This window comes from Globicephala melas, chromosome 11 (genome assembly GCF_963455315.2).
Source record: "Globicephala melas chromosome 11, mGloMel1.2, whole genome shotgun sequence".
NCBI lineage: Eukaryota > Metazoa > Chordata > Mammalia > Artiodactyla > Delphinidae > Globicephala > Globicephala melas.
Window position 1 is genome coordinate 70,544,465 of NC_083324.2, and position 24,282 is coordinate 70,568,746.

Genomic DNA, 24,282 nt, shown 5'->3' on the forward strand with positions numbered 1-24,282 from the left:
TTTAGAATGAAATAGTGGTTCTCAGCTAGGGGGGATTCTGCCTCCACAGGGAATATCTGGCAACGTCTGGAGACATTTTTGATGGTCACAGCTGGGTGGTGGTAGTGGTACTTCTGGCATCGAGTGGGTAGATGCCAGGGATGTTGCTGAATACCCTACAATACAGAGGGCAGGCCCTCTTCCCCAAATAAGGAATCATCAGACCCAAAATATCAGTGCCAAGGCTGAGAAATCCTGGGAAAAGGGGTCTGCCAACTATGGTCAGTGGGCCAAATCCTGCCCACTGCCTGCTTTTGTAAATAAAGTTTTACCAGAACGCAGCCACGTTTATTTGTTTATGTATCGTCCATGGCTGCTTTTGCACTAACATGGCACATCTGAGTAGTTGTGACAGAGACAGAATGACCTGCAAAGCCTAAAGTATTTCTTTTTTTTTAAAGTTGAGAATTATGTTTTGTTGTTGTTGTTGTTGTTTCGGCTGCGTTGGGCCTTCGTTGCTGCACGTGGGCTTTCTCTAGTTGTGGCGAGCAGGGGCTACTCTTCGATGCGGTGAGCAGGCTTCTCACTGCAATGGCTTCTCTTGTTGTGGCTGGCGGGCTCTAGAGTGCAGGCTCAGTAGTTGTGGCGCACGGGCTTAGTTGCTCTACGCATGTGGGATCTTCCCAGACCAGGGATCGAACCTGTGTCCCCTGCATTGGCAGGCAGATTCTTAACCACTGTGCCGCCAGGGAAACCCAGCCTAAAATATTTCTATCTGGACCTTTTTCAGAGCAAGTTTGTCCAGATGTGAGACGGCCTGTTTTTAGAGAGGGAGGGTGGCATAAATATTTATTCCTGAGCTCATAAAGGGGAAAAAAACCCCTGATTTCTAAGACCCCTGTCTTAGAACAGAGTTGATGAATCACCACTGGACATATTGAAAACTGTCTAACGTAATGAACATAATTTCAGCAGCTAAAAAAAGGATTCTGCAAACATGTGCCTGATGTTATTCCTCATCTGGAAAACCATACAAAATATTTCTGCCATAAAAATCTTAACTGGAGTTATGGTAGAAAAAGGTCCCAAGCAACAATAAAAACAAGACAAGAAAAACATTTTATGGACGTCACTGAAAGACAACCAGAGCTTGAAATACTTATTTCTGGTTGTTAAAATGTCCTTTGTCGCCACCTAGTGGAATAAGGAGTTGTCGCCTGTTAGAGGGGAGTGAGTGGAGGAAAGATGCTGGTTCCTCTGGGAAGAAACTGGTTGAGACCCTCCTTCCCTGCCTCTCCCACCCCAGGGCAAGTAGGGGGGAGTCCTACTGAGGAGGTTTCCCTATTTCAAGTAAGTAAGCCCGATGATCAATCCAGGGGCTCATTTATTCCTTGCTGACATGAAGATGATATCATGTCCTGGCTCTGAAGGACATTAGAGTCCAGAGGAGGGGACCCACGCCTAAGTCTCTCTCCCCATCTCTGCAGGAAGAGAGTTGCTAGTTCCAACTCACTTTGGCAGGTGCCACTGACCTACGGCTAAGAGCACCTACCTCATCGGGCTTAAGATTAAATTAATCAATACACGTAAACATCCTTTAAAACAGTGCCAGGCAAATACTGAGTAACTGATAAATAACAGAATTATTAAGATGCCTGAAATACACCTGAAATATTCCATGAGGATGAATATTATAAACAGAGGTCCCAGTTGGCCTCATTCATACAACTAGGGATGTTCCCTTGGTAGAGTTTCAGCAGCTACTTCGTGGGCATCTCTCCAGGTAACACTGCACGTTTGAGACACTGGAGGTTACAGGAAGAGAAACTCGGCAAGGCTCCTAAAAGAAGTCACTTATGACAACCCTTCTTGGAGGCAGCCTCACCGAGAAGTAAACTGGAATTCTATACTAGATGCTGTGGGAGGGAACTGTGTGCATCTCACCATCAGTGATAAATAAATAAGCAAACAAAGCAAACCACTAGGCTGGAACAGTGGTCAGAAGCCCAGGCTCTGTACTTGAACACATAGGGGTTCAAATCTCAGTTCTGCTTTTACTGGGGGTATGACCTGGGGCAAGTAAATTTACCTAATGTTCAGTCCTTATTTGTAAAAACAAGGATAAAACAGTATCTGCGCCACATGGAGGTTCTGTGTGGGGATTAAATGATCTCATCTACATGAAGTATGTAACAAAATTAAGTGCTTAGTAAACGTTATTTAATGCTGTTATTACCACCTACTCTCAGTTTCCCCTTTTCATTGTTTTAAATTACACTTAAAACGGCAGAGATGACAAATAGACTTTACCTCGTGAGTCAACTCTGATCAATTGGTTGTGCCAGCTTGAAGCATTAGCATTTAAAGGATTTGAGTCTTATCTTAATGTGGTAGCAAAAAGTATAGCAATTGATTAGTGATGTCTGCCCTGGGTGCAGGAATGAGCAGTACTGGTAGGAAAGCCATCTCTGCCACAGAGTTCCTGATTAGATGTTTTAGAGCCATTCTCAAATCACTCGGCAGGGATGCAAAGAGAGCAGTCAGTACTAGTGAATATGGTTTGGGTGTGAAGGGAAGAGGTGGGAATCAGAGTTCCATCCATCATTTCTGGAAAAGAGTGAAGTTTTGTCACTAGAGATTTGCTCTCTGATGATGTCCATCCTTATTAGGCTTTAGGACATAGAATGACCATATTCTGAGTCAGAGACAAGGTCCACTCACCATGAGGCACCATGTAGACCCCAAGGATGAAATGAGGAAAAACTGGAGAGTCTGGGTTCTTTTTCTACCTGGAGACACCTCCGACCACCTTGGCCCAGCACCTACAGAGGCATTATTCATCACACACTTAGATTCAGTCCCTGGCCCAGTTCTACCTACTTGCCACACTCCTTGCAGGGGAAGATGGTGGTGGGGTCTGTCTCGCCGCTGGTGGTGCTGTGAGAGGGTGAGCTCTTCACTGAGCAGTACCCGCTCTGGGCACTGCCAGGCTTCTGCTTTCCAGAGGGAACGGCACCCCGAGCTTTGGTCACCTGGTTGGTGCCACCGTGGATGCGGGCATGGCCGTTCAGTGCCTGTCGGGAGCTGAACACCTGGGAAAGAAAGGGAGTGACATGACATCTACAGTCCTGAAAAGGAAATTAGGGTTATTAGTTACTCATTGGTAGAACATGTGATACTTGAAACAGTGTCTAATGACAAGGCATAGGGGTTTTACATAAGCACACTCTGGGCAAATGCCACAGAAAGTAGAGATCGAACACCACAACCACAAGCGCTGTACCAGTAAGAAACCCATCACTGTTATAACCAAAGACTAGGCTCAATCCACCGCCTCCATCTCACAGGGAGGCCATGGGGCCGTTTCCCCTCTGAACACCTTATTTTTTCCATCTGTAAAATGAGAGGGTTTGGACCAGCTTTCAAACTTTTTAACAGCCAGAAGCTACCTTCCACCCCTTTTTTCTTTTCTTTCTTTTTTCCTTTCCTTTCTTTTCTTTACTTAAAAAAAATCAGGTCTTATTCAAAAGCTCAAAGCAGAGGTACTCTGGCTGAAATAGACAGCCCCCCAAAATTGAATCTATTTGCTCAGCTCTATCTCCCCCCTAGGAAGCCCTCGAACCCCAAGAGACACAGCTTGGAAGACACTGACTAGCTGCTCTGATATATTCTATATGTTATTTCTAAGCCCCAATCAGTAGCCCAGTGTTGAAGCAACGTTTCCGACCCCGACATTGTACTGCAGGATGAAAAAAAGGGGAACGACCTGGTCTTTTGAAGGCTGCCATAATGCACGGTTTCCCAACCTCAGTATTACTGACATTTGAGACTGGATAATTCCTTGCTGTGGGGCTGTCCTGGGCATCACAGGATCTTCAGCAGCAACCCTGGCCTCTCTACCCACCAGATGCCAGGAGCACCTCCCTAGATGTGATAAAAATGTCTCCGGACGTTGCCAAATGTTCATGGGGAACAAAATCATTCCCGGCAGAGATCCACTGCTGTAAAGGGATGTAATCCACACCCCTGAATTCCAAGAGCTCTGACTTCCAGATTGCTAAGTGCATCAGCTAGTGGGAGTACCCACTGAACTGTCCAGACACAGATGGTCACTCTGTGTTAAGTTCATGAGTTCTGTTTATAGTCTTGCAGGGAAAAAAAAAAATCTTTCGCTGATTTAGCAACCGAAACCTCCATGGTTAGGCACCGAATAAAACTAACATGGTTTTTCCCTGTTGTTTTTTAAAGTCACGAAAAAATATTCACCTTGCTGAGCATTTTTGATTGGGTAAAGTAAAAGATGATTTCCCGCTCAGGAAAGAATTTACTGTACACCCAAACTATGAATTGAGGAAGCATCCAATTTCTAAACAAATTCACCAAAGACACTGTCATTTAAAGTCACATCTCATAGCTAGTGGGAAGCAGCCACATAACACAGGGAGATCAGCTCGGTGCTTTGTGACCACCTAGAGGGGTGGGATAGGGAGGGTGGGAGGGAGATGCAAGAGGGAGGAGATATGGGGATATATGTATACGTATAGCTGATTCACTTTGTTATAAAGCAGAAACTAGCACATCATTGTAAAGCAATTCTACTCCAATAAAGATGTGTAAAACATAAATAAAAAGTCACATCTTAATCATCCCCTAAAGGGAGCGCTGTATACAATACGGCAATGATGGAGTGAAGCGTCCAGCTCATTAAACATCAAAGATAGAAACAAGCTAGCAATTTCTTAGGTTCTCTTCAGAGCTAATGCAAAATGTATGTATCATTTAAAAGGAGTTTTTCATTTTTTCTTAAATGTAAGTCAAGTGAATTTCTGCTTTAGGATCTAACTATTTTAAAGACTTGCTTTCTTCATCTAAGTGACAGACTCAATAAGCAGCATTCAATGCACTCTGGAAAACAGTATTATCCTGTGTAACACACAAGCAAGGATAAGCACTAACTTGGGGAAAACAGGGCTTCATATGAAAGGAGCAACATTCTAAGTTTTTGCATAATACCTCTAGAGCTTGCCTGCACAGGTGTGCCCAGCTTTTAGAAACTTGATTTGGGAAAAGCTCAACAATTCAGATGAGTGGGGTACCCGGGGGACTGAGAGTCCAAAGTTAACAATTAAAAAAACATATCCATTAAAATACACAGGGAGCCTTAGATCAGGCCAGTACAGATTCTGTAAGGCCATCCTTTAGTGATCAAATGGTGAACTGGTTTTATTTTAGCTAAATGATGCTTCTAATGTACTTGAAAAGTACTAGGTTAGGTAATTACACAGACACCTTTTTAGCCTGTTTACATGAATAATTTGCTTAGTAAATCTTGTTTGCTTCCCCCCAAAAGTACAAAGATAAACTTTAGCTAAATCTTTGTAATTATGCCATAAAAAGACACTCCTTCTCTGTGGGCTCTCCCACTGCATTTAAATGCATGTCTCCAGGACATGACCTGTGTGACACAGCCCAGGAGGAGTAGGGGGGCACCAAGTAACGAGGAGTGTAAGTTCTGGAGGTCAAGGTCCATTGTAGAGCCTGAATCACATTTTCCCTGAGGGCAGGGACGGACCTGTGTCCTCCAAGCACATGCACAGTGCTCAACAGAGAACACACACTCCAGAAATATCTACTGGCTGAATGAATAAGTAAATGGATGAGAGAAAGAAAAGCATGGCCACATGGACTTCCCTCTGCCAAACTTTCACTGCTGAAAGTACACCTTTTGCAAAGTGCATCATCTCTTAAAGCCGGGCACAGCTGTATGTACGGCTCTCAGGAGTCCCAGATCCCTGGAGGGCGCAGAGACACTTACAGCTCCACAGTTGGGCATTTCACAGATGAAGGAGCCTGAGGGCTGGCCCAGGGCTTGCAGGGGCGGCCCCTCTGCGGAAGCCAGGACCGGGCCTGGTGGTGGCTCTGGAGACTTGGGCAATTCACTCTCCTCTTCTCTCATGGATTTCCTGTCTTCTTCTGGGTCTTCCTCCTCCTCCTGTACCTCTTCATCTTCTTCACTCGTCTGGTGTTACGGCAATAAAAGCAAAAGGGGGAAAATCCCCAAATGGCATGTTTAGTGATGAACAGAACCCAGGAGCTAGGAGAGGAGAGAAGGGCTGGACGCTGGGGCTGCATCGGCTTCTTTGTGCATAAGGAAGGGCTGGCAGAGGCCTCTGGGGAGCGATACGGTTTCTACAAGGTTGGTCATTGGACACTTGGAATTCTGAGGGCAAGAAAGTCCCCCCAGCCCACTTTGGGTTCCCTTATCACTTATAAAAACATATCCTAAGGCAGAGGATATACAGATTTCTATATGTAGAGTTTCTCCCCCTTTAGTCCCACTGACTAAAACACAGGCAGGATACCCCACTTGCAGCAGCTCTGCCTCCCCAGAGCAGTGAGGAGGGTTTTCAAGCAGTAATGACACTGTGGAGCCCCTCTGGACAGAGACTAAAGACCTATCAGGATTTGTTTTTAAAGGTCTTCTAACACACTTCCTTGCAAGATGCCCGAGATATTGATTTGACCTGTGGAAGGCACATGACCCATGGCATTCTGATGCACTTCTTCTCTGTTCTTGTCAGAAAACAGGATCAGAGACTGAACCACAGTGACTCTGAAAAGGAGCAGAAATGGAAGGGGATAGTCCCTTTTATTTATCATGTGCTATATATATATATATATTTTGGTCTCTGATAATGGTCTCTGATCATGGGCCCGCTATAAAAAAGAATAAGAAAAATATTTCTATGAATAATTATCCTCTTTGTGACTGTGTCCCCTCCCTCTGCTTCAGAACAGCAACAAGGTGCAGAATTAAGCAGAAGGTCCTGACCTTCGTCAAGGTTAACAAGACAGTTAATGGAATAGCCTGGAGGAGGTACCTGGGCTGGGTGGGGATGGGGGCCAGGGATCTAGGAGGCCCTTTTAGTGAACTAACTACCTTACTCTGCAATCTCAGTCCTCACGGGGGTGGGGTGGGGGGAGGGTGTGTGTGTAAGGGATGCTTGCTCCTCCGGGCCTAGAAGGACTGAGGACCAGGGATGGGAATTCCGTGTTACGTCAACCTCATTTTAGCGTCTATTTTACAGCACTTCGTGGTGTACAAAGTGTGTTTGCTGTGTCACTGAATAGGCTGTAAACAGTCCTCCTAGTTTACAAATGAAGAAACAAAAGGGATGTCCCGCTGCCTTCCACCCTGATGGGTCATCTGTCTCTGCTGGGCTCTCTGCATACCCACTGCTTAAAGCATGTGGGCCGGGGGACTTCCCTGGTGGCACAGTGGTTAAGAGTCTGCCTGCCAATGCAGGGGGCACGGGTTCGATCCCTGGTCTGGGAAGATTCCACATGCTGCGGAGTGGCAAAGCCTGTGCGTCACAACTACTGAGCCTGGGTTCTAGAGCCCACGAGCCACAACTAGAGTCTGTGTGCCACAACTACTGAAACCCGCACGCCTAGAGCCCATGGTCCACAACGAGAGAGGCCACCGCCATAAGGGGCCCGTGCACCATGGCGAGGGGTGGCCCCTGCTCACCGCAACTAGAGAAAGCCCGCGCAGCAACGAAGATCCTACGCAGCCAAAACAAAACAAAACAAAACAAAACATGCACATGGTCTGCAGTTTGGTTTACCCCAGACAGTAATGTAACTCTGGGTAAGCCTACAATTCTTAGAACCTGGAAGCCAGAATTTCCAAGAACAAAGATTTCTGAGAGTAGCAGTACCCTGGGATCCAGAAACCACCAGCTTTCTCTCTCCAGTTTGGATTGGGGATGGGAGAGAAAGATAATCCCAGTAAATACGGGCATTTAGCACACTGCTCACTGTTTCAGTATTATCCTTATTTAATATGGTATATATGCATATTTGAGACCATGTATTAACAGGGTATACTTAAGAAATGGTCCCAGTTTCCAGTGGGTAAATTAGGATTAATCAGTAATGATTACATTTGCTGAAAGACTTCAACGAATACAGATGTAGGCTTAATACATTTTACAGAGTGATTTATGATATAAGCTTACAGATCTCTTACTAGTATAGAATATACAGGTGGATATCACTTAAATGGCCTTATTCTCATATGAATCAACCACCTTCCAACCTCAGAGAATTTCAGGTAAAATCATGTTACGTCTAACTCCACGGGTTCGCTCCATTCCTTTACAGAACTGGAACTCTGGTCTCAGGTACCAGGATATTAAGCGGACGGAGGCCCACAGCTCACCATTTAAAGTAAATTACATGTAACTTTCAATGGCAATGGCACTTATTCCACAGCAGCTGTTATACAATTTTCAAGTTGTTATACAAATGTATACAATTTTCTCACCATGCTATTGTTTGACAGCTCTTAAAAGTTCCATAGAGCCATTAAATTACAGATCAAATTATACTGTCCTGTGATTACATATGTCTCATGAACGTAGACAGGTTTACTTCGAACAGCAATCTACGCATGTTCACAAAATGATTTATCATCAAGTGAAAGTGCTCACTGATGTGACGAGAGATGCAAAGACAGAGGACAAAACCCTAACGTGTAGAACTCTGTATCAACAAGTTGGCCATTTCGTGATGCATCATGAAAGGAAACATTTGGTATTATTCCAAAATTGGCAGAAAAGTGGGCAAGTACAGAGCAGGGAGATGGTTATGTATTACACAAAGTGCTCAAAACCCTGGGTCCAAAGAAGAGTTTCTTGAGGAGATTTTTATTTCTCAGGCCTGCAAATGGCATTTGTATTATGAGAAATTTATAAGTTAAAACACAAATGCTCAACAACCCAAATTTCTTCAACGACACAAATTTGAGTGTTACAGTCACTGATGAATGATGATGGTGATGACAACATACTGAAGGCCTGCTGTGAATCAGGGACTACACACACACACACGCGCACACACACACACACACACACTGCTAGTTTTCACAAAAATCCTGCACAATATTTTTTTTTCATTAAAAAAAATTTATTTATTTAGGCCACACCATGCAGCTTGCTGGATCTTAGTTCCCTGGCCAGGGATTGAACCTGGGCCCTCAGAACCTCAGCAGTGAAAGCATGGAGTCCTAACCACTGGACCACCAGGGAACTCCCTACAAATTTTTATTTTTTAAACAAATGAGAAATTGGCCAGAGAACGAATTTTCCCCAGAGCACATAGCTGGTAAAGAAATTGAATCGAGATTTAAACCCTGCACCGTCTGCTTCTAAAGCCTCAGCCTTAGCTCCTTGCCTGCCTGCACAGGTCCACAGATGCACATCTGTCCATCTGGACACGGCTTAGGTTTTCAGCTCAAACACAGAGCTAAACCTCTCAAAACCATTGAGAACCAGCCGCCTTTCCGTGTCAGAGGGAAGGAGGATGTTCCCCAGGCCCCTTGTCAGTGGATCGCACTGCAGGCAATTCAGGCCTGGGACCATGGGGGAGCTGTGCCCTCGGAGCCTTGACCGCTGTCTTCCAAAGTCAGGTAACTGCCTCAGCTGGTTTCTTTTTCTTTCTTTCTTTTTTTTTTTTTGCGGTACGCGGGCCTCTCACTGTTGTGGCCTCTCCTGTTGCGGAGCACAGGCTCCGGATGCGCAGGCTCAGCGGCCATGGCTCACGGGCCCAGCCACTCCGCGGCACGTGGGATCTTCCCAGACCGGGGCACAGACCCGTGTTCCCCGCATTGGCAGGCGGACTCTCAACCACTGCACCACCAGGGAAGCCCTCCGCTGGTTTCTTGAACTGTGCTGAATTTTGCTCACAGCCAGACCCACAGGTTCGCCTTGAGTGGAAGCAGGAGCCTGGGCAGGGAACAGGAAGCTATGGCCAGCACTTCCCTCTCGCCTCCTCAGCAGAGCCCACCTTGGCCTCCTCTTCGGCCTGCAAGGGTGGAAGGGCCTGTGACTGTCTCAGGCCAGAAGTCAGGTCACCTGCTGGATGAGCTTGTGCTATGCTGACCTCCTGGCCCCTAAAGAGCAGTCACTCCTCACCCTCCTTTCTTCCCCCCCGTCTCCCTTGAAAAGTCCCTGAGCTACCCGACTGTGCTCCATATGGGGGGAATATACTCCCTTTAATAAAATATTGAGGAGAGCTACCAAGTGTCCCAGGCAGGCCCAGAGGACAAGAGCAGGACCCCCTCCTAGGACTGTGCCTCCTGCACCTTCCCCGTCCTTGCATGGTCCCAGTTTTTCATGTCCACTTGGCAAACTATCCTCAGAAGGTTGACTGTGTCTTCACAGTGCCCTAAAGGGAGTTGTGAGCTACCACAGTGGCCTTGAATCAAGATTTTCTTGTTTTTTGGGGGGCCTGAGTCATCTCTGCACATTCAGCTCACAGGTCACAAGGTGTGGTTGCACCTGACCCAGCCTAATATCGGCTCCTGGCAAATAAGCCCAAGGAGGTGTGGTGCCTGGGGTGACGTCTTAACCTTTCCTCCTCAGTCTGAGGCTACACGCTGGCTCGGGCCTTTCCACCCACCTGCAAGACACTGCTGGTCCAAGATGGCGCCTGTGCCTAACGTGGTCACACCTTCCTTAGTAGCCCTCCTCCACTCAGAATCTCCTGGTTCACCCCCTCTCTTCCCAGGGAGTTCATAGAGGGATTGTTGCCATGACCCAGAGCGACTCCTACCTGGGAAAAACGTTCACTCATTCATTCAACAAACGTTTACTGAGTGCTGATATCGTGTCAGGCACTGTCCTAGGCAGTTGGTAACACCCAAGTTGAAGAGACATCAACTTGATTTGGGAAACCATATCCTCTGATTTTGCTCCCTTCCAAAACATGACTCTGACAGATCCCAGAACATTCCAGAATTGGAAGGGACTTTCCAAATCATCTAAACCATCGGCCCCCTTTTACTGGTCAGTAAGCGTAGGGGCCAGGTCCTAGGTCTCCCAGGCCAGTATTCTTTGCGCTTCCTCATTTACTGTCTATTCTGCTCATTCAGAAAGCAATGCTCTGTGTGACCTTGGGCAAACCCCTTCCCCTCGCTGGGCCTCAACCTTCTGCCTGAGGACTGGTAGAGCTGGATGAGAGAGAGTCCCCAAAGGCCATATCTAAGACTTTCTGGACCTCATCTCATACTACTTTTAAAGACTCTTGGGGTTCACAGTAAACTTTCTCCTTGTGTATGCCACATCTTCCCACCTATAATATATGCTCCTGGGGCAGGGGGCAGAGGCCGGTTTACAGCCCCGGGTCACCCACAGCACTGCAGACATAGTGGGAACTCAATTGTTTTTAGTTGATTGAACCAGAAGAGGCCACGTTGCTTTTTTAAACGTTAGCCACAGGTGAGAAAAAGGCTATTCAGATATAAGATATCACTACTTAAGGCAGTCAAACAAAACTCATCATAGGAAACCCTGAATATAGAATACTGCCATCTCTGATCAAAAGAATGGCGATACCATTTTATTCTACAGATGTCTATTTTTTTTTTATATTTGGGTCCAAATATAAATTTATATATGTGTATATATTTCTTAGCTAGGATCAATTCTTAGTTAGGAACTTAGGCTTTGAAGCATTAATGAGTCCAAGTGTTTTTGCACTTCTCTAAGAGGATTTGCATTTGCTTGCTCTTAAGTGTTACACCAGGGAATCAGGCTCAGACAACACACTCACCAGCCTTTTGACCATGGCTAAGTTACCTAGGCTCTGTGCCTCAGTTTCCTACCTCACAGAATTGGTATAAGGAGTAAAAAAGTCAATATGTGTAAAGTGCCTCCTAGTACAATGCCTGGAATGTATGAAGCACTATGTAAACGTCTGTGAAAGAGATTAACCCACATATGTGCTAGTAACACGTACATGGGGGACACAATGGGGAATGAAAGTATAATTACAAATATTCACGATGTTTATGAATTCCAAACACATTCCCTGATGGTTGCAGACGAGAGTTTAGTAATCTGTTGTAAGACGTAATTTTTACACACACATACGTGTTTTCCACAACATGTGAGAAGATTTCCCTTTGGCTGTGGATGCAGAGAAGAGAGTTAACCACAAGGACAAAAGTGGTAGTAATTTCCAAAGCCACACAGAGGCATTCAGAGAAGATTTCGATCTAGTGATGTCTTTTTTTAAAACTTCTTTCTTTCTTTTTTTTTTTTTTAAATTAAGCAACATTTATTTTTGGCTGCGTTGGGCCTTTGTTGCTGCGCGGGCTTTCTCTAGTTGCGGCGAGCGGGGGCTACTCTTTGTTGCAGTGCGGGGGCTTCTCATTGCAGTGGCTTCTCTTGTTGCAGAGCATGGGCTCTAAGTGTGCGGGCTTCAGTAGCTGTGGCACGTGGGCTCAGTAGTTGTGGCTCGGGGACTCTAGAGCGCAGGCTCAGTAGTTGTGGCGCATGGGCGTAGTTGCTCTGCAGCATATGGGGTCTTCCCAGACCAGGGCTCAAACCCATGTCCCCTGCACTGGCAGGCGGATTCTTAACCACTGTGCCACCAGGGAAGTCCCTAGTGATGTCTTTAGTAGGTTCTTCATCTTAATACGCAGACAACTTTGGATTGTCTGCTAATGAAGGAAATCAGTACCAAGGATAAATGGTGATGTGAGGATCAGAATAATCTACACACTGCTAACTAGTTCCCCAATAACTGAGAGTTCCTGGCGCCATCTAGAGGTCAACGTTGCTCCTTGGGCATGCTTCACAGAAGCTGTGTAAACTCCGAGTGCACTTAGGTCTTTCTAAGGCATGTTAGTTCTCTGGTAAGGAGCATCTGTGACTGTGGAAGGATCAGGAAGTGCTATCCCAGAATGTCGGGGTGCCTCTTATAAGTCACCCACATCAAGGCTGGAACCACCACGGTTTAACTCCCCCGGTGCCTACCTGCCCTGGAACGCGAGCCAGCCCTCATCTCCTTAACTGATCACTGGGCTGCGGGTCAAACCCAAAACTGCCTTCCCTCCGCCTAATTATCCCAGGAAATCAAGGCCTGAATCTCACCTGGGAACTGGCCTGTCACCCACCAGTGCCAGCCACTTAGGGACGTGGGCATGGGGCAGGAGCAGGGCCCAAAGAAACAGCACCCGGGCAGCTTCACTCACCACACAATCGTCGATGATTTCCGAGAGCCGTGTCCGGTGTTTCCTCCCCAGCCTCATGATTTTTTTCCACGTGTAGTAGTACTCCACACACTGAGCCACCGTCTTGGACTTCACCTGCCGGGAAAGGCACCTCAAGATCAGCTCCAGCAGTGGGCAGGGTGCAAGCAGCAAGCTTTTGTGCAAGTTTAAGTTTGTAATAGGTATTAGGTTTATGCAGTTGAATAAAAACATATACATGGTGAAAAATCTCCTCCCCACACCCGTTCTCCATCCATCCATCCATCCATCTGTTCCCCCCATACCCCTGCAACACAGCTGGCCCCTCTTATTCATATCTTGGGTGTCATTCCAGAATTTCTTTACATATATACCAACAAACAGGAAAATATATTCCTCCCCACCATTCTGCCTCACAAACGGTAGCATACTCTATGTACTGCTTTGCATCTTGACTTTTTTTCGCAAGAAAGCTTGGAGATTTTTTTCACATTCGTCCATAGAGAGCTCGTTCCCTTTTTTAACCCATAAAGCAGCAAATCCTTTTTCAAATGCTTGAATGTATTTGGCTCTCCAACTTTTTGACATTCAAAATCTATTTATGAAAAATGTTCCTTAGTAATCGAACAGGAATATAAGACAAGTTATGACGATAAGAGCTTAGTGTTTGCAGAAAACAAGCCTTGCCCTCTTCTCCCCCAAAGGGGCAAAGATAAATGTGTTTTAAAGAGAAAAACATTCCTTTGTTTAGTTCATAGTGCTCTAAGCTCAAAGTGGGGTTCAATAATGTGGGTTTTCTGGAGGTAGATAAAAAGGCTGGCTGTCCCCTTGGGGGCAGGAACATGGCCACCTGCATAGTGAGAATGAAAAGAGTACCTTCAGAAGTCTGGTCTCCTCAAAGGTGGCCCCTTCATGTCCACCTGATATCATGAATTTCTACATTAGAATCACCCAGGGAGGGAGGATAGAGTCCCAGAGAACCCTTGTTTTAAGTCCTGCATTGCCTGGTGAGCACGACACATAAATCCATCAGGTGCGGGGCCTTTAAGGAATGAGGCTGAGGACAGACCAGTCCCGGGGGAAGGTGACCCAGGAGAGAAGGGAGCCTGGGAGCTGCTGGGATAGAGGGCAGCAAAGAGTCCAGTGGCCTCCAGGGCAGAGTAAGTCGGGTGCGAATTCAGATCTGAAGACGGAGGCAAGTTGGAGAAAAAGTCCACCTATTCTGATTCTCATCCAGTCAAGGCCCAGGATTAAGGACAGGAGACATGAACCCGGGACAACACTGAGGCCCAGCCCAGAGCCAATGGCAGCTGTCACCTGGGACCCTGTTCTCTGTGGACCTGAGCATCTTAATAACTCAGTATGGCTCCATCATTCATCATTTTGCTGAAATACTCTTGAATCATTGTAACTTTTGGCCTAAACCATCTCTCAGCCAATTAAGGCCTATTACGTTTATTATGTGCTGGATAAAGCACTATTTCATCTTTGTTAAAGAGCTCTACTTTGCTGTGAAATGCTATATATGTAACATGTTATTGTTGTTGTTATTATTATTATGTGGCTGCACCGCACAGCTTTCGGGATCTTAGTTCCCTGACCAGGGATCGAACCTGTGCCCCCTGCAGTGGAAGCTCGGAGTCTTAACCACTGGACCGCCAGGGAAGTCCCTGTAACATATTATTTTTATTAACACTGTCCTTATGATCAGGGGCCCAACACCAGAAACTCTGCTAGGGGGACGGCTCATATTCTCCCTTCTCCAATCCCCCCTCCCCCAATTCTGTCAGAAACACTATAGATCTGTCAAATACACATGAAATAGTTTATATAAATTGTGAACCAGAAGCCTCAGGTCTATTTATTCTGACAGAATGCATGAATTACACATTTTAATTAAGATAAGAATACCCCTCCCCCCCCCACTGCCACATCCAAATAATCTATATTCTCCTCCCCCCACATCCCTAACACCAGAGCCAAGCCATCCATAACAAATACCATCCTTTACCAGCAAGAGATGGAAGACATTCTTTTGTTGAGAGTCTTAAGCCAGTAACCAAATAGTTCTATATATCTTTAGGTGTACAACTTCCCAAATTTGGTTTCACGTAAGCAATGGGAAAAAGAATACTTACCATCTTCTGTACAAAAATAAAGTCTTTGTTGTAAGTGGCTAGTGCTTTATTAAACAGTTTTCTTTCTAGGGAGGTCCACTTGTCCGAACCTACAACAAAACACACATTTCATAAAAAAACAGCTCAGTTCTCCTCACTTGTGGTTGCTGGTTCACTTAGTTAAGTTACAAACTACAACTGTTCAGCATGTGATAGAATACATATCACACTCCTTTCTGAACAGGAAGTGCAGTGTAATGGTTAGGAGCCCTGACACCTGGGTTCAGATCTCAGCCGTGGCCTTGACCTTGGCAAGTTATTGAGCCTAAGACTCAGTTTTATTACCTACAAATGGGAATAATTCTGATCGTCTCCACCTCTTAAGATTTCTGTGAAGGTTAAAGAAGGTAATGCCCAAAAAGTGTCTAGCTTAGTAACTGGAAAACCATGAATGCTTAACGGAGTTTAGCTACAGTTTTTTTAATGTAATTAGGATGAGGGCAAGCATTCACGGAGCAAGTGATCCTCACATGTGCTGGATTCAGCAGTCTTCACCCTCAAGATGTTCACAATCTAGTGGGGAGAAAACCAGGAGGCCCTGCATTCAAGGTGATGATTGCGAGGATGAAGGGAGGGGTCGGGTGCCGATAGGGCACAAAGGAGGGACACCACACGCAGGTTAGGGCAGCCGGGAAGGCTTCCAGGTGGAGAGAACACCTGAGCGGGGTTTAAAAAGACACAGAAGCAAGTCAGGCAAGAAGGAGATGGAAGGGAATTCTGGGGAGAGAAAGTGGCATGTGCAAAGTCAGAGGCAAGCAGTGAGAGGACACATTCATTCATTCATCCATTGGGCAGATACTTCTTAGGAGTTTACTACATGCAAGACACAAGGGGGAAAAAACTAATACTTATAAGTGCTTACTATGTGCCAGGCTCTAAAGTACTTCACAGAGAGTAGTCATTTGGTTTGACAGACAATCTGTAAGATTGGTATTACTGCTACCCATTTTACAGATGAGGAAATGGAGGTGTTCAAGAAAGAAGCAGTAATCCAGTACAGCTCGACTACAGGGTTCCAGCAGAGGGAAAGTAGATGAGGCTGGGAGGTGAGAGGGACCGGTTCCTGACGAATCTGCAGACCAGTGAAGAAGAGGCCTTGCAGTGCCGGGCTGGTGCATCTTGCCTTGCTGGCTGAACTTGACATTCTCGTCAAAGCAGGATATGCAGATGTTTACAGAGAATGGTACTGGCCTATTTCCAAGGCAAGTCCTACTTCTGGGGGCTCAGTCACTGTGGCTGGTTTGCAGAAACTCGGCCTCATTCTGATTTTTTGAATTCCCTGTATCTCTGATTCTTTGGATGGTACATGGCTGGGCTTTTGATAAGCCTCTACTTTTCAGAGCTGTAATCCCCCAAACTATAGTATTTTTCCTTCCAACCAGAACAAGCCCAAGTTTTCCATTTTGCTATGCTTGACGGAGGGGCTCAAGTAAGAAAACCTGAATTGCTTCTTCCCTCGAAAGGTTGAGCCCAAATCATTCAAACAAGTGAAACCACGCCTGGCAGGCAGGCAGGAGACAGACAGCCTCGGGTCCTTGAGAAAATATGTGACTCAGTGATGTCAGCTCAGATTTCTGAAATAAACACCTTCTCTGTGCGACTCCCTGATGGGTCCTTAAGCCAAGAGCTCTGGCTCCAGATGTAGGATATGCTCTCCACAGCTGGGCTGCTTCAGGCCCCTATAAAAGTAGGGCCACCACCTGATTTCTTTGGTTTGTTTCTCTCTTTAATTCTAGAAGGAAAGCAGCTTTCTGATTAACCCTCGGAAGAAGGAAGCCTCTTCCACGGGTTCTGGAGACCAGGACATCTCTGGTTGCGCAAACCACCATAACAGGGAGAAGTGGGGCCAGAGGTTCGGAGGGGCTTTGCTAGAGTGGATGTGAGCAGAGCATGTCGGTGGGGTTTGGAGCTCTGGAGCACCGGCATCACCATTCCTCAACTTCTGTCTAACGCTCAAGGGCTTCGGGTCCCAGCTCCCGTTTGCTCCCCTTGCCCAGAGGCAGAGACAGAAAGAGCAAAACAGAAAGGCTGAACCAACAACTGAAAGGCCAAAGAAGAGTCATGGCTCCTTTTAGGTATCCATTGAAACAGCAAAGAGAGATCAGAGAGGCAATGGTGTAAGAGGACCATGATGGGGACATGTCACACTAGCTGAGCCCCTGGACAAGCATATAGGGAGGTTGCTGTGCTGCCCTGATACAGGTCCAGTCTGTGCAGCTCTGGGTTGCACCTCACATAGGAAGTTAGGGAATATTTTGCTGATGAAAACCCCCAATTAGATGAATGAGAATCCTTTCCACCCTCAGCCAGATCCTATGTTTCCCAAGTCAGAGAGCAGCTCGAAACCCCCGTGAGACACTCACAGGGCCACGCAGCCTTCTCAGGCCAGCACCCAGCCTCTATGGTGGACACACTTTCTTCCACCCCACGCCAAGCTTGTCATCTGATTACTGTCCAAACCGCAGTGTTAAGTCCCCAGGTCTGTTTACTTGTGAGAGGTATGTCCCTACACATCCCCAGACGGCCTTCCAGCTGTAACCCCACAGAAGGTGAAGTGACCTCCTGGACCATCTGTTATGGGGGATCCTCAAGCCTCATGGGGGAAGGAGGCCTTCTCTCCATCAACTCTTTGGTGGTGTTTAGGGCTGCTGCTCTGTGATGGGGTCTTTAGTCTTCCCAATCCCAGAGTGTCCACTCGACACCACCAGTCCTGGATTGGAAGTGGGCTACACCCTCGCAATTTCCTCTCTGTGCTGCCCCCGACCTGAGGTGCTCAGATGGTGAGAGATGGCTCCTCTACGTAGTCCTAGGGTCTGCGCTTTAGCACACGCGACTGTGCTGTGCGTGCGTGTCTGTCCAACAAGGGTGTCCACAAACTGAGAGGCAGAGGCGGGGCCAGACAAGTCCATTGGTTCTCACGCTCCATCTTCACTGCACCCTGATCATGGGATTGCCCACAGGACTGAGAATCCACTCCTGGGCTCTTGGGCTGGATTCCCAGGCTGAAGCCGGGTATATAGACATAATATCTGGATGCGCTTGCCCCAAATAATAAAGTCACTGTGCTGTGATAAAAGGGGTGACTTTACGCAGGAGACCACAGGCTGCGAATCTGGTTCTGCCACTCACTCCTTCTGGGGCCCGTGCAAGTTTACTTCTCTGAGTCTCAGTTTCCTCTTTTGTGACTCGGGGATCCTGACGGTCATGCTGTGACTGGCAGTGTTTAGTCCGAAGTATGTGCACAGAGAATGCTTCAGATCTGGCCACTCGGACGGCAGATCCCAAATCAGCCTGCAGCCGTGGGACACACGCTGTCCCCTGCTGACATCTGTGGGCACTCATGAAGCCTGCCGGTCCCTGCAGCATTCCCTGTCATGTGTGGGCTCACCCACAGCCTTACTCTGGGCTACCTGTAACTTGCAGCCTTCTCCTCCCTGCCCCGAAATCCTCCTGTAATCCAGACAAGGCTCAGCGTCTCTCCTCCTGGGGTCTGTCTGGCAGGAGCATTTTCCTCATTCTTGGACAAGGTTTTCTAAGCCAGCCCTTCTTGGATTCTATTTCTTGAACAAAGTCCAGGATAAAATGCAAAAGCGAGGCAGCGGGCTGCCCCAACTCCTCACCTGCCCTCCCCCTTTGAGATCCCTGCTGTCCACTCAGCATGTCCCTGGGGTTGATGGGCTGATGACACACCCTCCCTCCCCACCCCCATCCATTCTCCCTGGGGATTCCTGGCTAGTGGGCTATTATGAGCAGGGGTCCCTAACAAGACGATTAAGGCTAATTACAAAGAGCCTAATTAACTGGAGGAAACTGGTGCTGGAACAGTATCCAGAGGAAAAATGTTCTGAGCTTCGGTTGCTGGGAAACAGCCTCCGGATGGTGGCGAAATTTGGGGCAATCTATAGCGAATGCAGGCAATTAAAAAGAGACGCGGAGGGGTGAGAGAAAGTTTGGGCACAGTATGTTTTAAAGAGGGGCTTTCTGTCTTCCTTTCAAGCTTTTAAAAACTGTTCTCGATGCTGTTGTTATAGCAGTTACATAAGAAAGACACGTTCATTGTAGAAAAAGGAGGACCTGTTTCTACACCAGATCTTCATTTCCGTGAAAGGTTTTCCATGATGGGTGAAGACTGAGTAATTTTTTTAGGGGTGCAGGTGAATCGGGTAATACCAAAGTTCCCTCTGGAGGCCAAAGGCAGGGAGGCCTTGATCTGAATCCAGAACCTGAGCTTGTCCACTAGCCTCTTCTCCACAAGTGCCACGTCAGGCAAAGCAGCAGAGTGAGTATTAACTCCGTTCCTGCCCTTCAGGGGATCACTCTCCAGCTAGCAACATGGGCTAAGGATGCCTGTGAGATGACTTCACAGCTGCGCTTCTTACAAAGTATTCTCTGGAGAACGTAATTCTGTCTCTTCACCAAACTGGGGCAGCTTCCGAGACAGAGACCAGGCCTCCCCCCGACTGAACGGGTATATTCCCTCCAGGTCTCTCCCATCTCCGGAGTCAGGTCAGGGCTCAGGACCCAGTGAGCGCTTGGGCTATGGTGGGGGCCCACAGTAGCCTCTGCTGAACCCTTGCCAAGACTCCCAGGGCCAGGTCTGACACCCCTCCACTCCGTGCCCATCTGCAGGAACTACCGGCTCAACGGAAAAACCAAAGACGCCGGAAGCTCTCTAATCACAACCAGGCATCCTTGTCACCCTGACAGACCCACACTCAAGCCTTCCCCACCCAACCCAACCGCTGACTGGGAGCCACTGCAAACAACCGCTGCCACTTATGGGCGGAGGGTGTGGAGAGAGGTCTGGACCGGGTGTGAATTAGAGAGCCTGGGGGCCACTGTGACAGCCCCCTTCCTCTGAGGATCTTAACAGGACTCTTCCGGGCTTGCCAAGCTGCCCACCTACAGTGATGTCTCTCCTGGGCCCCAGCACTGGTCGCTCTTTCCTTTTCTCACTGAACTGCTTGGGATGGGATGGGATGGGGTGGAAGGGCAGGTCAGGAGGGAAGTGATTTTTCACAGGCTCCTGTCACTGTCTCCCCCAATTCACAGTCTGCACCCCTGAAACCAGTCTTGCCACCTTCCCTCCAGGGCACAGGCTGGGGAGGTCTGACCTCTCTCTAGACAACTGGAAGCCTGGGGTGCAATTCCAGGGCCGGAGTCGGGCGGGAGTGACACTGGCCACAGCCGCAGAGCTGGAAGCAAAGGAGATTTCAGAAGACAGTGTCCCAGCAAGGCTGGACCTGAGCTGACAGTCCTGCTGGAGAGCAACCCAAACAGGGCTTGGCACGAAGGCCAAGGCAGGACGGGGCCACGGGGGTGGGATTCACTGACACCCAGAACCAGTCAGAGGGTGGGGTGGTTAAAAGGGCGGAAGGCGGTCGCGGCTGTTAGCTGGGGCACGTGACGGGGGTAGACTCTGTGGCCTCCTCTGTGTTCTGGAAGGGAACCGCCAAGGGGATGGAGTCAGGCCAGACTTCAGAGATCTGTGACCTTTGTCCTTTGTGCTCATAATTCTAGAAGATTCTCTGGGACCCAGTCTGTGATCAGTTCCTGGAGAAGAGAGATTACTGGCAGACCTAGGTGAGCACCCTTTTCTTGGGGACACACAGCTAATGGGACACCAACCCTTCACACCGGACAGCTCCACCTCTCTTGTCTCCAAGGGTCAAAAGGATTCTGGAAGCAACAAGAGTGCTTCCTGGTCTGCTTATAGGGAAAGGGCGCAAGGGATGGGCAAAGGATTTCCCAGGAACCCCCAACTCCCGAAGATCACTGAATTTTAGCAGAGTTTAGGGCCTTCTAGTTTCAAAGCTTTTAGTACTATTTTAAGGTTGTTGTTTGGTGTTGTTTGGGGTGGAGGTGGTCTCTAGCCCATAGCTTTCCCGTCTCTTTTATGTCATGACACACACTAAAAAGATCACAATACCTGCTTGGCATGCTGGGAAGAACTGGAGGGAATTTGGGGCCCAGACAAGGCTGCTCACAGCTGGAGATGAGCAGCCCAGAGGCGCCGCCCACCCCAGTCACCCCAGGGGCCGAGGGCAGCCACAGCAGATGCTAGGGAAGTCTCCTCGCTAAGCAGAGAAGCCTGACCCAGGCTCCAGGAGGCTGGACGGCCCGTCAGGGTTTAATGGGCAGCAGATGACGCTGGGAATTAAGAGGATTGAATTGTTTCCATGGCAGATTAGAGAGAACTCCCACATCTTCTACCCACACTTGGGGCAGACACCAAGCAGGAAATGATGGAGACAGTATTAAGAAACTGGCTCCTTGAGGCCATGGGGTTACATGATGGATTTCTTATCCAATGTGTCCATTCTGTGCTTGCCTAGTGCCAGCAGCAGCCTGTGTGCCGGGAGCGATCCACAGGCAGGCATCCCGGGCTTGCTGTGCTCAGGTGAGTGGCTTCTGAGGCCTTTCCACCCTGTGATGACAGGCAAGAGGGCCAACTCGGGAGAGGAGCCCGTTCTGCAAGGCAGACGGTGGTGGGGGTCACAGGGAGCCCCCTGAGAACACGCCGGAATCTGCAGAACAGCCCTCACCTGAGGCCACATCTGGCCGCCTGGACTGAGGACTGGAAAAGGTATTTACTGGGTCCCCAAGGCCACTGAAGTACTTAGCACCCATCTACGCACGGTCCCCCCAGGCACCAGAGACACCTTCAAATGATTAACAACCAAGGGGCATTGGAGGACCCAGCCCTCTCTGAAACAGAGAACCCAGGCAGGTGCGTGGAGACCCCCAGAATGGACAGGGCTACTGGTTAACGGAAATACAAATGTTGACTCCAACTTCACTGTCACCGCAGGTTCCCCAGCCTGTTTCACTCTCTCTGCACGACTCTAACTCCATTCAACTCTCCAAGGTGTGTCCTCTTTCCCTCGTACTGGTGATGCTATCGTTAATCAACCCCCTCCTAAGAGAGACTCGTATGTATATGTACGTGTGTGTGCACGTGTACATGTATCTGTGCGTGCACACATATACATGTGCATGTACACGTCTTTCTCCCGCCATTAGTGATCCGTCATTTAATAACTGCCTACCCCTCAGACTCCAAACTACACAGGACAGGACTCTGTCTACATCTGTCACCGTCACTTCCCCCTCTTAGTGCTAGGCACAGTTTCCTGTACATAGGAAGTGCTCATTAATTGTTCAACCAATGAATAATAAAGCTACTAGACTGTGCCAGGCATTGGGCTCCATATACTCTCTCAAATCTTCACAAAGTCCTGCAAGGGATGGAGTATGAGCCCCACTTTACAGGTGAGGAAACCAAGGCTGCAGAAGGCCACGGGGTGCAGGCAAGATGTGAACCCACATCTACTGATCCCAAAGCCCAGGGGCCGCTGCGTGCTGTTGCCCCTGTGGTCTACCCCCTGTGGCTCTTCCTCCGGGTGCACCGATCTCACTGCTGCACGTGCGGGCCTTGTCCCCTCGTCCAGCTCTTGGCACACCCATGAGGGGCAGGCCCAGACAGACAAACGCCCGACAGCGACCAGCCAGCCGACACAGCTGCCCCACCACCTACGCCCCAGAGGCCTTGAGAGCACAAGCGGCGCTGAGGACAGAATGGGTGCTATCTGTTATTAAAAGGGGACACGACCAACACGCAGACAGCCCGCTCTCGGGAAGCAAGGGGGCACAGGGCTCCGGGCAACCTACCGGCATAGTGGTAATTTGCTAAAGGGTGACATTTTAACCTGACTGGCTTCCGCAGCAGCAGCATTTCCAGAGCAGCCTGCAGACCCGTGGGAGAGAAAAGGCGAGAGTCAGTCACGGGGCTTGTGTCCTCAGAAGACCATCTGCCTAATGGGGAAAACGAGCCAGCATTGCAGGGCCCGGGGTTGGGGGGCTGGAAGGAAAAACAGAGGAGACTCCCCGATTTGGGGTCTTCCTTCTGGTCAGCACCCAACAGGACTCATCATCCTAATACCTCCTCCGCCCATGCCTGCAGCCAGCTGGTCTTGTCCCAAAAACCCAGGTGGCAGCCAAAACCCACTCCTTCCTTGGTGAGGGCCCCAGCTTCAGAGATACGGTGGAGCCTCCTCTGTTTGGAGGCTGAGTCTCTAAGGAAATGAGTGGGTGACTTGGAACTGTTTTTGCAGAAAAATCACATGTTTCATTACAACTGAACATCAACAGCTATATTAGTAATAACTGTACTACATACTGTCCTTCCAGGGAGCCTTGCTAAATAACCCTTTCAAATCTAAGTCCCTCAGCCTCACTGAGTTTGTTAAAAAAGTGGTGCAGGTGGAGTTGAGCTGTGGATGGTTTGGGGATCTCAAATCTTGCTACTCCAAGTGTCGTCCATGGACCAGCAGCACGGGTATCCCCTGGGAGCAGGTTAGAAATGCAGCACCTTGGGCCCCACCTCCAGAATTGCTGAATAAGAGCCTGCATTTTAATAAGACTCCCTAGGTGATGTGCGTGCACGTTAACAGTTTGAGAAGCACGGCTCTGCGGCACTGATCTTAAAAGGTCAAGGAGAGTTCTCCAACATTCTAGAGAACCCTTGAAGGGTATCAGTAATCTCATGAAAAGGTAGTATTGGGACATTTGTTTACCTTCACATTTTCATAAAATCAAAAAAGCAGGAGGTTAGCTCTGGTATAAGAATCATGTATTTACTAAAGGGGAAGCTGAGGCTAGTGACGAAGTGCTCCAGCCAGGGGTCCAGGTTGAGCAGGCAAATGGTCAGCTCTGATTCTGGGAAAAGGGCACCAAAGTTCTGGTTTGGGGATGCCAGAGAACTGTGCCAAAAGTGGAAGAATGACACCAGATGGTGCACAGCGAACATTTCACTTTGGTTAGGGGAGCAAACGGTTCTATGAACGTCAAACTCTGGCTGATTTCCAGGTAGGGAGGGATGACAAGCAGAGTATGACAGGCTATTTTAGGCCAAGCCTTGCTTCAGGAAGGCCTTCTACTTCCATCACTGCAGACCTGTTCCCCGATGTGAATTACAAGACTGCTGAAAAGAAATTCTAGTTTCCCAAAACAGACGTTGCCATCATTATTACTTAGGAACAGATGTGTAAACAGAAATCCAACTGGAGGTTTTCTGCAGGCTTTCAA

The 24,282-nt window shown here is 48.1% G+C and overlaps 1 protein-coding gene across 11 annotated transcripts in view; it reads right to left on the bottom strand.

The window, feature by feature from the left end:
- The window catches only part of TRERF1 (transcriptional regulating factor 1), a 204,984-nt gene that overhangs the window by 4,450 nt on the left and 176,252 nt on the right, over positions 1-24,282 (bottom strand). For 8 of the 11 annotated variants that reach the window (XM_060307818.1, XM_030870725.2, XM_060307819.1 and 5 more), the window contains 5 exons: positions 22,867-22,942; positions 15,157-15,245; positions 13,022-13,135; positions 5,795-5,998; positions 2,860-3,107 (listed from right to left, as the gene is read on the bottom strand). In XM_060307818.1, the coding sequence (XP_060163801.1) occupies positions 2,860-3,107; positions 5,795-5,998; positions 13,022-13,135; positions 15,157-15,245; positions 22,867-22,942 (731 nt within the window). The remainder of the gene's footprint in view (positions 1-2,859; positions 3,108-5,794; positions 5,999-13,021; positions 13,136-15,156; positions 15,246-22,866; positions 22,943-24,282) is intronic. The other 3 variants (XM_030870742.2, XM_030870739.2, XM_030870737.2) reach the window with 1 other exon arrangement.